This window comes from Macrobrachium rosenbergii, chromosome 5, assembly GCF_040412425.1.
Source record: "Macrobrachium rosenbergii isolate ZJJX-2024 chromosome 5, ASM4041242v1, whole genome shotgun sequence".
Taxonomy (NCBI): Eukaryota; Metazoa; Arthropoda; class Malacostraca; order Decapoda; family Palaemonidae; genus Macrobrachium; species Macrobrachium rosenbergii.
The window spans coordinates 22,554,719-22,567,812 of NC_089745.1; the positions used below are offsets into that span (position 1 = coordinate 22,554,719).

The window sequence follows — 13,094 nt, forward strand, 5'->3', positions numbered from 1 at the left end:
TCACAATAACAGTGACACCAGGAGTTTCAGGAGGTTCCTTCTACATCGCCAACTAACCACCAAGATAGAAGAACGCTACGCACTTAGTAATGAAATAGTGGTACAATATTATTATTATTATCAATTATTATTATAATAATTATTAGTAATTTATCCAGGCCGCTAAGCTGATTTATTTAACTCACAAAGCTGAAACATTACCATAACTTCATTACTGTAATACTGTGCTGACCTTTTGCAGGAAGAAATTTTCAGTCATACCACCAGTCATGAAACTGGTTGTTCAAAAGTAGGAGGATGGATAATAAAACATGTTCTGATATATTGAGTTCTAATTAAACTAACAAAAGATTAACAAAAATTGAGACTGATATGACAGATATAGGATAGACAGCCAGACATGTGTAAGGGTATACTAAAAACTTCTTGGTGATGGGTGAATTAAAGTAACATTCTCTGCAATGAAAAGCATATGATTCACTGATACATAAAGTATCATCCAGATATATGCAAGAAAGCTGTCAATGAATAGCCTGAGCTGTTATAGTAATTAATAAATTTTGAATAAATTTGTAATAAATAAAATTAGTTCACAATAACCAACTAAAATGACAGCAAATCATATTGTGTAGGCTACAAAAAATTTGTTTCAAGGGCATTTTAATGTAAAAAAAATAAATAAAACTCTTACAAAATTAAAAGTTCATGATTATTTCAGTACATTAGTACAAATTATAATTCATATATCAATACTGTACAGACAAAATATACATCTTTCATGTTGCATAAATATCTTTTATACACCATGAAAGAAATTTGTGAATGACATGGTTAACAATTTCAGAATTCACTATGTATTTGTAATAAATTTGAAATATTTCAAGAGGATATTCAAAGAGAACATTCTATCATGAGGATACTGAAAAAGAACATAAATCTGATTCCAATACTGGATTTTAATAAAGGTTTATAATAACCCTTCAATTGTGATCAAACAAAACTAAATTGACTTTGAAAGACCACATTAATATTAAAATTGGCTGAACACATGACGACAGCAGTTATGTCTAAACCCAGCGGCTAAAAGCAGTGAGATTCACACATTATTTTTAAAGCAAATACTTTATAGTGTTCTATAAAAGAACATGAGCAACAGAAATTAAAATGTAAACCAAAAGTAGATTAAGTACTGGTGAATATCTTAACAGTCCATTGAACTCAATATAAACAGTGAAAACACGATGTCTATACTTTCCAAACACCATGGACAAGTTTAGGGGAGCTACATTTAGTATTACTGTATTATAACCCCTGTATAGATCATACTTGCTAAAAATCTATTTTTCTATTGTTTTACTGCATCATGCAATAATAGCATGACCATATTTAAAATCCTTCACTGCACAAAAAATATCAAGTAAGAAAAAGCACTTTTGATACCTTCGGCTGTATCAAAAATTAAGTAAAAAACGAGAAGAAGAATGAGGAAAACCCATCCTTCAAAGGCAATACAGTAAAGCATTTTTAAATGCACAGTGCAAACTTCACATTGTACACTGCAATATACTGTAGAGTACTTTGGTACAAAAATATACTATGGATAAAATTCTTCTGGATTACTGTTAAATGATCCTGTTAACATACTCTTAATATCAAATTAAACCATCTTATGAGATCAGACTGCACCACATACTAGACAGCACATAGTAGTATATGTGAAACTCAAAAGTAATGCTGTATTTGACCATACAAAATGGTACAGGGTTTCACATATTACCGTTACTAAATATACTGCCAAGATATATCAAAACACATTTACAGCAATCCTAGTAAAAGAATTAATCCCAAAATATAAATTTCCATATACTAAAGATTGCCATAGCTTTGCATGAGAACTTTTTAATAAAGCTGGAGTGCATTAATACTGCTATACTGCAACAACAATGCAGTAGTGCATGCTTACATAATTATTATGTACATTGCACAGTACCATTTTTATTTTTAATTCAACTTATGGAACTTGTGTGAGAGACTGTATTACACAAGCAGTTAAAGAGAACCAGTTTCTTAAAAAGAAAATAATTACATTTTGCTGCCATATAAACAAATCTCTGTACTTTATTGTAAGAAGGCCACAGAAATAAACTCTTGGACATCACAAACGAAGTATTACAAGACTACACCCTGTATCACACACAAGAGTTCAATGCTCAGCATCTATATACAAAACAAATCTTATTCATTATCTCAACACGAACACTCCCTCAAGTTCTTGCACTAACATAAACAGTAGTAGTAGTGGCAATATTACATATAAAATATGTAAATACAAAATAAATCTCTTTGTACTTGACATAAATTTCTTGGTCAAAAGTCAAAATCCAGCTTGACCTTGGTTTCCTCTTGGGCTAATTTCACAAGAGACTTTTTCACTCTTAAGACTGTGAGACGTACACTTGCATTCTGATGCCAGCACTCCCGGATTATTTTTGACATTCCTGCTAACACCTATAAAGATAAACAAAAAATTTCAAAAAACCTCAGAACAACTTCTCAAAGGCTCAGTAATTAATAAATAACAATGAAATCAGGGAACTTTTTATCCTAAATTTTGTGTTTTGAATTAGATAACTGACAAAGCATAATTTCTAATTTAGGTATACTTGAAGGGAGTCATATCACTACAATTTGCTATTAGATCTAGCCTACTATTGGGGTTTATATGTATGGTTTGAACAACTAAAAAAAAAAAAAAATTCTTGGATTCACACTTAGATCAGATAATGCTCGAAATGACATATACATCTGGATCCTTCCTCAGAGCTCGGTTATTGGAATTTCCTCGGATTATATCCCAAAACATCAAAAGAATAATTTGAATTCATCTAAAACTTTTGAAGTACCTTTAGGGCAGGCCAACAGACAAACACAGGTGGATAACCTTCCTTAGGTAATTGAGCATGAAAAAAAGTAATTGTAAAGCTGTACAATATTTGCAATAATCTATTTAACAAAATCTTCAAACTCCAAAGGGACATAAGTCATAAGAATTACTGCAGTATGGTAGTACTGTATGAGTTAAATTATTAGTGTATAAAATTCAAATAAATTATAAATTAAAAAAAATTCGGTGTTGATCCCATTAATTAAAAATTTCCTTTTTTCCATCAGGGAAGTATAACTAAAACTTTAAGCAATTCATGTAAGGCATTACCTTACTTTTATTCATAAATAATCTAATGGAAAGCACTAATGGCAATAAAATTGCACAGTGATCTCCACAGAACATTATGCCACTAGGTGAAACCAAGAAGTAGAAAGAGGAAAGACCTGAATTTTATTAAAAAATAAAAATTTTATTATTACAAATATTTGTAGAAATGTATACTGTATAACACTACAAATTAGTAGACAACTGAACACAAACGCTAACGAATAAAGACTAAGAATATAAATAAGCCTACAAATGCAATCCTGAGTTTACTCACAAGCAATAAAATCTATGCAAAACACTCCGGAAGCTCATGCCCAAAAGCTACAGCACACCCTAAAGGTTTGAAAGTGCTATACAGTACATATGATTACTTCCAGGGTGAGGGAACCAGTGATGCCGGATATTACCAAGCACCCACACATTGCATTACAAATACATATCAGTTAAGCAAGATGTAACTAAGGAGGGGAAGATCAGCAGCTTTAATTACCTATGACTGAAAAGATAAAAGTATTCTGGGAAATTATTAAAAAAAAAAAGTTACTGAATATTGAAAATCTTTACATACCGGGTCACTGGTCCATCTGTTTGGAATTGTTGGACGGTACTGGTCTATACACACAACCTTCTTCATGTCATCAAAACTAGGATCATGGGGAACGACATCATAAAATGGAGGCTTGTATTCATCCCATATGCCATTTGATACGCAGCGTCGACATACTTCCCACAAAACTAGTCCCAATGCATATATGTCAACTTTCCTAAAGGATTCAAACACACTCATGTTGATTCTGTGGAATAAAAAAAAAAAAAAATGGAAATCATCATCAATTTGACAACTTACTGAAAAATGTGACTCACTGGTCTTGTTACAATACCTTATATAAATAAAACATAAAACCAAAGAAACCTTTGTTCAAAACTAAATGTTACATATTGAACCATAAACTAACAAAAAAGAATATAAAGCATTAAACATATTAGTTGGCCCTGGCTTTACACTATGCTGTTGGGATGTATTCCATAGTGATCAATATGTACAGGGAAAACATGGGTTTAAATTCCATGAACCTACCCATCCTACTTAGATATTGACATTAAAACAATCGATAATAAATTTCTAACTAAAGTCTATGACAAGAAAAGATTACAATTTTGAAATAATATGACAGCCTGCTTTTTACTCTTAATATATCACTTTAATATGACTTATGGAGTCGTACGTTCACTATTTTCTAGCTTTGCAAATATTTGTATGGCTGGTAAAGACTTTACCTTTAATTGTCAACTTGTTGATAATTAGTTTCTAACACGGTTGCTGAAGAAATTAAAAAAAAAATTTCAATTTGAGAAGTCTTGTACCATCCCTAAGTGGAATTTCAATAATAAGTTAGGATCTATAAGTTTCATAATACTGCATATAAAGTTGTTTTTCTTGTACCCTTATATAGTGTGTATACTGTATGTAAATGTGGTTATTTGTTTTTTATAATTACCATAACAATCATAACCACAACTATATTTTTCCAGATACAGTACTACATTATGTTTCCTGATACCTACCATACAATAGTGGATATGACAATAGTGGTTCATTCATTTCAATAATTTTCATTCAAACCAAATGAACCCTTTGAAAATTACCTATATACCCTATGAGCTCTGAGAAGCAAACAAATGATGTCACTAATTCAATAAGTCATTTGCCTTCTTATAAATTTATCATTTTAAATGATGCTAATTAAAGAAAGACCCAAAAAATTCCATGTACCTGATGGAAATGGCAGTATACATAAATCAGTTTTTAAAGGAGTGAAATATTATTTTTTGTTTCTAATTTGTATAACATTAATAATGTGTGCAATCTGAATTTCATATTACTGTATACAACCATTTTCTTTTTACAATCATCAGGATTTTCTCCTTGCTGAGAAACACACTGAGATACAGTATTTGTATATTTTACCTTTGAAAGTTAAGTTTTAATTAAAGGCATATGAATAAAAAAAAAAATTACTCCTTACACAACACAAATGAATAGGAAATTTATTTTTAAAAATATAACTTAACAATTCTTCAAGAACAACAATTGCACAAAGGGAAACAAGACGTGTAAGGAGTTTGTTTAAACAATAGGCCAAACTAGTTGTATCATAAGTCTAGCAACCACAAAAGTTCTATGTAAACATTATTTTACAGAACAAGGTGTTTGAATAAAAAATAGCATGGCATAAGGCTTGTGAATACAAGATGGGACACTTTGTGGTTATACAAGAAAAACAGTATGCTTACATGGATTCAATTGGTGCTATGCTAAGCCCATATATGTTAACTTAAGAAAACACAATGAATATTTTGTTATTTCTTGCTGAAATTGTGGGTTGGTCGTACATGCCATCATACAGACTGCATTTGATGGCGTATAAGACCCCCTGTTTTTTTTTCTCTCTCCAAAAATTAGCATCTTATTAGCCAAGTTGAGGTATCTGGTAGGCTAATGTTTATCCAGCACTTGTATCTAGCCAAACTCCATAATACTGCACTAGTATTACTGGTGTTTACTCAAAATATCATCATTATTACTTCTACATGTATTATTATTATTATTATTATTAAAGTAAAATCACTCATAACTAGCACCCTTGGGACCAAAAGGTTGCCAGTTATTTGAATTTGCTGATTGCATGAGAGAAATCCTTCTAAAATGCCACACATGTATCCTGAACTGCCAATTCATCTTCATTATCAATAAACAATGCCCTTTTTCACTGTTTTATTATATCATTCCTAACATTATCCTATGCTTACTTAACTCCAACAGTAGTGAAGAGCACTTAAATCTATACATCAGATGATACACATGCACTGATGCATTTCACAGCAGACACAAACAAACTGCAACAACAAACTACACACACCAGCACACTTACTGGGAATTTGCTAATCTCTCTCTCTCTCTCTCTCTCCCTCTCAGATGTGAGCAAATGCACAGTAAGTACATTGTTTACCTTAACACGATGCATGTCTATACTGTAACATGTGTGCACACAGACTGAAAAATATCTGTAAGTAATACTATTATTACTGTATTAAGTGCAATATTGTACTGCATTAAATGTCAATAAAAATACTATATTGGGGTTGGGGGGGCAATATGTGGATATTTTATGTAATGTATGTGCATGCAGGTTGCCCATAGGCTAGGCTTACTAATCAACTTTACACAAAAAATCAATATCGTGTATGTAGCTTTGAATTAAAATTATTTAAAATTTTATGCTAATACACAAACTTTTAAAGAATAATATATATATATTTAACCTACAATTATATGTTTTCATTCTGTTTGCACTCATAAATTCACTGTCGTCACTGTCAATAAGAGTGGAGGAGAGCACAGTACTATAAAGTGTTTTTTCCCATACCTAATCTGCTCTTATAAATTTGAGCTGAATTATTATTAAAAAGATTTGCCTGCTGTCCTACATGTATATGTAGTCCTAGTTTGTTTTACATAATGTATCTATATATTTTGACAAAATTAAATGCTTACAAGTAAAAACAAAACATTTTTTCTTAATGTTCCCTTCTGAAATTTTGGTGGGGAAGGTCTTGTATGCCATCAAATATGGTAGTACTCTATCACTTCACTCAACATTCTCCCAGTTTCACACATGCACACATTATGCAAAGAGACCAGACATATCATTAATGAGTTTATTTAACTTTTATTTAACTAACTATTGGGGTAAACAATGAGCATAAGCTGTTTTCTCCAAAGCTGAATAAAAGATGAAACTTACGTTTCGTTGAGAACCTCTGGACTCATATAACGTTTGGTTCCAACTCTTGGGTTATTTCCAAGATTAATCTCACCAGTTGTTTGCGTGTGCATTACAGCTAAACCAAAATCTGCTATTACACAAGCACCATTTGTCTGAAAAGAAAAAAATAGAGTAAAAGCTATGACAAAATACTCTGCTTTAAAAAGCCTTATGAAAATTATACTGTAGTACTGACTGTATGAAACAGCAAGGTTAAGTTGTATGTATCATAACTTTCAAGGTTTAACAATCACATATTCCACCTGGTTCAATACTGGAAAAAACAAAGACCTTTTAAACTTTAGAATCTTTCTTTAATAACAAAAAGTACTATATATTAACTCATAATGGGGCTCTTTTAACCATTCTGCACTAAGTATCAAGAGAGTTGGAGTGGTTGGACAGCAAGATATACAAACAGTATCTGAAAAATGAATGAAGTACAAGGTTCTAAAGATGAGACTAGGAGAAAACCCTAAATTTGCAATAAGTAGTAATAGTTACAAGTGACAGACAGCAATACGGAAGAAAGGAAGGGAGAATGGAGCCAAGGTATATTTTAGCTTACAAATTTATTATAATTTGTTGCTAGTACATCACCTACAAGAATATTTCAATCAATATGAGAAAATCTTACTTGAATATTCTAATTATTTCCAGTCAATATATAGTGTATTTGTCCAGCATATACTAAGTGTTTTTCTAAAATAGAAAAGAACAAGGAAACTCATGGCACAACTTAAAAGATAATGGTCAAGTGTAAAAGTTCAACCTACTGGCTATGAGCAACTGGTTTTAGTGATGATTAACCAATTCCAACCTTAGTCAAACATTCTACTGTGGTCTCTTACAATTAAGTTAGGCTACCAGATATAAAGGCTATGCAACAAAATATAGTACTGTACTGTACAATGTGGATTGTCTGATCTCCCATTACACTGACAGAACCCAGCCTTTAATTTGTGGAACCAAAAAGTTCCTCCAGAACTAAAGTGACAGAACAATGCTTTGTGATAACCTAAGAGAAAAGCCTTTCTCATAGGAAATGCTGAATATTCTCCAACTTGAAGAGATAAAGCTACTTCACAGACTGGTGGTATCTCAGCAGATGGGACAGGCAAACACAAGCAAGCCATGGAGGCATTTCTCTCGGTGATTTCTGGTACCATTCAGCTTGCAACTTAGGAGCTACCAGAGTCATCCCAAGTCCTGGAGGTATCTGCACTTGCCTGATCACCCATTAGATCAAGCTGAAAAGCAAAAACATCCAGTGGTCCTATGAGTGCTGAAAAGTGTCTGCCATTGCAGCCAATGGGTTCAGAATGGGAGAACAGAACACCAGCAGCTCTCTGTTCAACTGAGTGGCAGACTGATCACCAGTGTTCCCAAAAGCTGGAACAGCCTTTCCTCCATGCAAGGGTGTAGAGTCCACTTTGTCACTACAACTTAGCTGCCTTGGGCAACTGAGCTGGTCTGCCACAACATTCCTCCTGCCTGGAATGTGCCTGGAATGTAATTGGCCGACAGTTCACCTGCACAGTGATCCGCCTAATCATGTATCTGCCTCACCACCAAGCTGAGGGTAAAGAAAATTATCCCCACCCCTGCTGGTTGATGTATGCTACTACAGTTGTTGCTGCTAATCAGCACAACTGGATATCCCACCACCTGTTACTGGAATGCTTGCCCTGCAGTGTTGCTCACACCTCCAAATGCCACTGTGCAAATTGTCTAATGTCCATGCATCTGAAGCAACTAAGCCCTCATTGTGTGTGTGTGTACCATCCCTCTCTCAATGCATCAAGAACAGTAGCATCTCTGGAGGAATTCATTTTTTAAAATAAAGTATCTTTATTCTTACATGGAAAACTATTTATACCTTAACAAGAATTACAAATAGTTTTAAGGATTTGATGTTCCAGGCAGCATCACATGTTTTCTTAATAAAAAAAAAAAGGACAACATGACAGTGCATGGAGACAAATGCTTCCATATACGGTAGATAACTTGAGATAAATAAGAACATGAGTGAAATAGTACACTTACTGAAAACCACATTGGTTAGTTAACCCTTAAACGCTGAGCTTCTATTTACAAAAGTGTCTGCTGTATGCCGGCGGCGTTTGGGAGTTAGCGCCAAAGCGAAAAAAAAGTTTTTTTCAAAAATCACAGCACGCTTAATTTTTAAGATTAAGAGTTAATTTTTGGCTCCTTTTTTTGTCATTGCCTGAAGTTTAGTATGCAACCATCAGAAATGAAAAGTAAATATCATTATCATATATAAATATTGAAATATATGACAGCGCAAAAAAACATGTCACATAATTGTATCGTGCTGTGAGCAAAACGGTTAAAGCTAATGAGTTATTTTTTTTCTTTGTATTGTACACTAAATTGCAATGATTTTGGTATATAACAAATTGTAAAATGATCAAAGCAACACAGAGAAAATATTATCACAAAATTATGCATGAATTAAACGCCGGGACGTAAAAAGTTTTTCAAAAATTCACCATAAATCGGATTATTGTGCTAGAGACTTCCCGTTTGTTGCAAAATGAAGGTAATTGATTGAATATTACTAGACTGTAAGTGTTTTAGCTTACAATTGCAGTTTTCGACCATTTCGGTTGAGTTAAAGTTGACTGAAGATCAAATTTTTTCTATTTATCGTGATTTATATGAAAATATTTCAAAACTGATAAAAGCTACAACCATGAGTTATTTTTTGTTGTATTCTACATGAAATTGCACACATATTCATATATAAAACTTTGGGTAACGACTAATATAAAACGGTGCAAACATTACGACAAAGTGATGAAAGAATTTCCGAGATGTTCGGCCGAGTTAGCGTGTGCGGACGTAAGGAAAAAGTTTTTTCAAAAATTCACCATAAATCGAAATATTGTGCTAGAGACTTCCAATTGCAGTTTTCGACCATTTCGGTTGAGTTAAAGTTGACTGAAGGTCAAATTTTTTCTATTTATCGTGATTTATATGATAATATTTCAAAACTGATAAAAGCTACAACCATGAGTTATTTTTTGTTGTATTCTACATGAAATTGCACACATATTCATATATAAAACTTTATGTAACGACTAATATAAAATGGTGCAAACATTACGACAAAGTGACGAAAGAATTTCCAAGATGTTCGGCCGAGTTAGCGTGTGCGGACGTAAGGAAAAAGTTTTTTCAAAAATTCACCATAAATTGAAATATTGTGCTAGAGACTTCCAATTTGTTGCAAAATGAAGGTAAATGATTGAATATTACTAGAATGTAAGAGTTTTAGCTTACAATTGCGTTTTTCCACCATTTCAGTCCCATCAAAGTTGACCGAAGGTTGAAATTTTGGCACTTATCGTGATTTATATGAAAATATTTCAAAACTGATAAAAGCTACAACCATGGATTGTTTTTTCTTGTATTCTACATGAAATTGTGCACATTTTCATATATAAAACTTTATGTAACAACTAATATAAAATGGTGCAAACATTACGACAAAGTGATGAAAGAATTTCTGAGATGTTCGGCTGAGTTAGCGCGTGCGGACGTAAGGAAAAAGTTTTTTCAAAAATTCACCATAAATTGAAATATTGTGCTAGAGACTTCCAATTTCTTGTAAAATGAAGGTAAATGATTGAATATTACTAGAATATAAGAGTTTTAGCTTACAATTGCGTTTTCGACCATTTTGGTAGAGTCAAAGGTGACCGAAGGTTGAAATTTTGGCACTTATTGTGATTTATATGAAAATATTTCAAAACTGATAAAAGCTACAACCATGGGTTGTTTTTCGTTGTATTTTACATGAAATTGCGCACATTTTCATATATAAAACTTTATGTAACGGCTAATATAAAATGGTGCAAAAATTACGACAAAATGACGAAAGAATTTCTGAAATTTTCGGCCGCGTTACCGCGAGGACGTAAGGAAAAATTTTTTTCAAAAATTCACCATAAATCGAAATACTGTGCTAGAGACTTCCAATTTGTTGCAAAATGAAGGTAAATGATTGAATATTACTAAAATGTAAGAGTTTTAGCCTACAATTGTGTTTTTCGACCATTTCGGTCGAGTCAAAGTTGACTGAAAGTTGAAATTTTTTGTAGTCGACGTACAGTACGTCCACTCGTCACCCGACAGACAATCTTAGTCGACTTACAATACGTCCAGTCGGTGTTTAAGGGTTAAAGGAATCAATAAACATTGATGAAAGGCATGCAAGGCAATGAGGTGGACAATTATCACCTACCAATGGGTCAATAGCATAGCATGAAGTCACTCTTGGCTGTTCTAGATTTTTGTCAACAAAGACATCAGAATTGGTGTCTCTGGGGACATTTTGACTGTGAATGAAGGGCTATAGTACATGACTGAGGTTTGATACTGACAAATTTAATAAAGCATATTCTTTCTACACAAATGTTTTACTTTAACTTAAAACTATCACTTAAGTACCTTTACAAGAATATTCTTTGACTTTATATCCCTGTGAGCTATGGCAGGTTTCCCTTGTGTTCCAAATATTTCTGTGTGTAAATGGAGTATCCCATTAACTGTTGATAGTGCGATTAACATCAGAGCTGAATGATCAAGAGTATGGTTATTAAGGTAGTCGTACAATGATCCTCGTGGATGGTAGTGGGTGACCAGCCACAACTGTGTACAAGACCCACGTGATGTCATATCAGACCCATAGAAGCCCAAAATGTTTTCATGCCGAAGTAGAACAGTGCTGCAAATAAAATAAAATATGGTAATTTTTTAACAGCAAAATTAAGTTTTCATAAAATAAAACATATTTTTCATACAAAACCTTCAATCATAAATACCCCAAAATGTAGTTGCAATGTCCCTGGATGAACAAATTATAAATCTTAACTACTGAGGAAGTAGAGTGATGAGGCAGTATGTGCTAGCACCACCCTTCATGACCATCAGTCAGCAGCTAAAAACATGAAAACTTCCGATATAATTAATTATTTGGATACTTGCTACTGTTAAAGTTAGCTTACATCTTCATGCCAGTACATGCAATCAGCATTTAACAGCAATTAAAATGAACAAAAAAAAATGGTTGGCTGACCCATATATACTGTCTATACTTGCCTATTTCCCACCAGATGGCATTAGAATGTTTATGTTTTTGTCAAGAGTTCCTCCTGACCACCCACTAAGATGTGAGGAGGCTCGATTGCTTTTATAAAAATTTGTATTATTTGGGATGAATCCTACTTTCTGTTAAAGTTAGCTGACAACCGAACTGAATGAGGATGGTGGGTTAGTGTAGCCAAAGAAACATCTGCTCAGCCAAACAAACTAAAAGATTTTTAAAAGGGAAAGAGTTGCTAAACATTCCTGCCTGTTGTGTGATCCTTCCTGGTATGTAGTACTGTCACCAGACAGTGGTCCATAGCAGGATGTAAGGTCCTCGTAGAGAGGCTTGTCAGAGGATCCTTAAATGAAAAAGGACTCCAGCTAGTAGAATACTAGTAACTCCTGGACAAGAGTCGAAAGCCCATAACCAACCATCCAAAACTCAAGACAATGACTACCTAAGATATGAAGATACACTCCTGTAGACCAATATATATATATATACACACAGCCCCTGGTTATCGGTGGGGGGTTCCGTTCCAACGGCTAGACAATAAGCAAAAATTGCTGATAACTGAAAATTGGCAATTTCTGGTGCTTATCAGTGCCAATAACTGGAGATTGGCACCTCTGTTAGGTATGTATCTATGCCAATACCCAACTATTGGCACAAATAAGCGGAAATCAGTGCCGAAAATCGCTGATTTTTGTTGCTAGACAAGTGACAAAAAACCGGATCGCAGACAACCAAGCCTGCCCATAACCAGAATAGATAGATAGATAGATATATATATATATATATATATATATATATATATATATAAATATATATATATATATATATATATATATATATATATATATCCCGTATATATATATATATATATACAGTAAACACCCCGTATTCGCGTTCTCACCATTCGCGGACTCACGCATTC

At 33.2% G+C, this 13,094-nt stretch overlaps 1 protein-coding gene across 1 annotated transcript in view; it reads right to left on the bottom strand.

Moving 5' to 3' along the window:
• Positions 1-317: 317 nt before the first annotated feature.
• The window catches only part of sax (saxophone), a 53,484-nt gene continuing 40,707 nt past the window's right edge, over positions 318-13,094 (bottom strand). Inside the window, exons 8-11 of the mRNA XM_067103796.1 lie at positions 11,518-11,794; positions 7,021-7,154; positions 3,783-4,008; positions 318-2,508 (exon numbers count right to left, since the gene is read on the bottom strand). Of these exons, the coding sequence (XP_066959897.1) occupies positions 2,368-2,508; positions 3,783-4,008; positions 7,021-7,154; positions 11,518-11,794 (778 nt within the window). The 3' untranslated portion in view covers positions 318-2,367. The remainder of the gene's footprint in view (positions 2,509-3,782; positions 4,009-7,020; positions 7,155-11,517; positions 11,795-13,094) is intronic.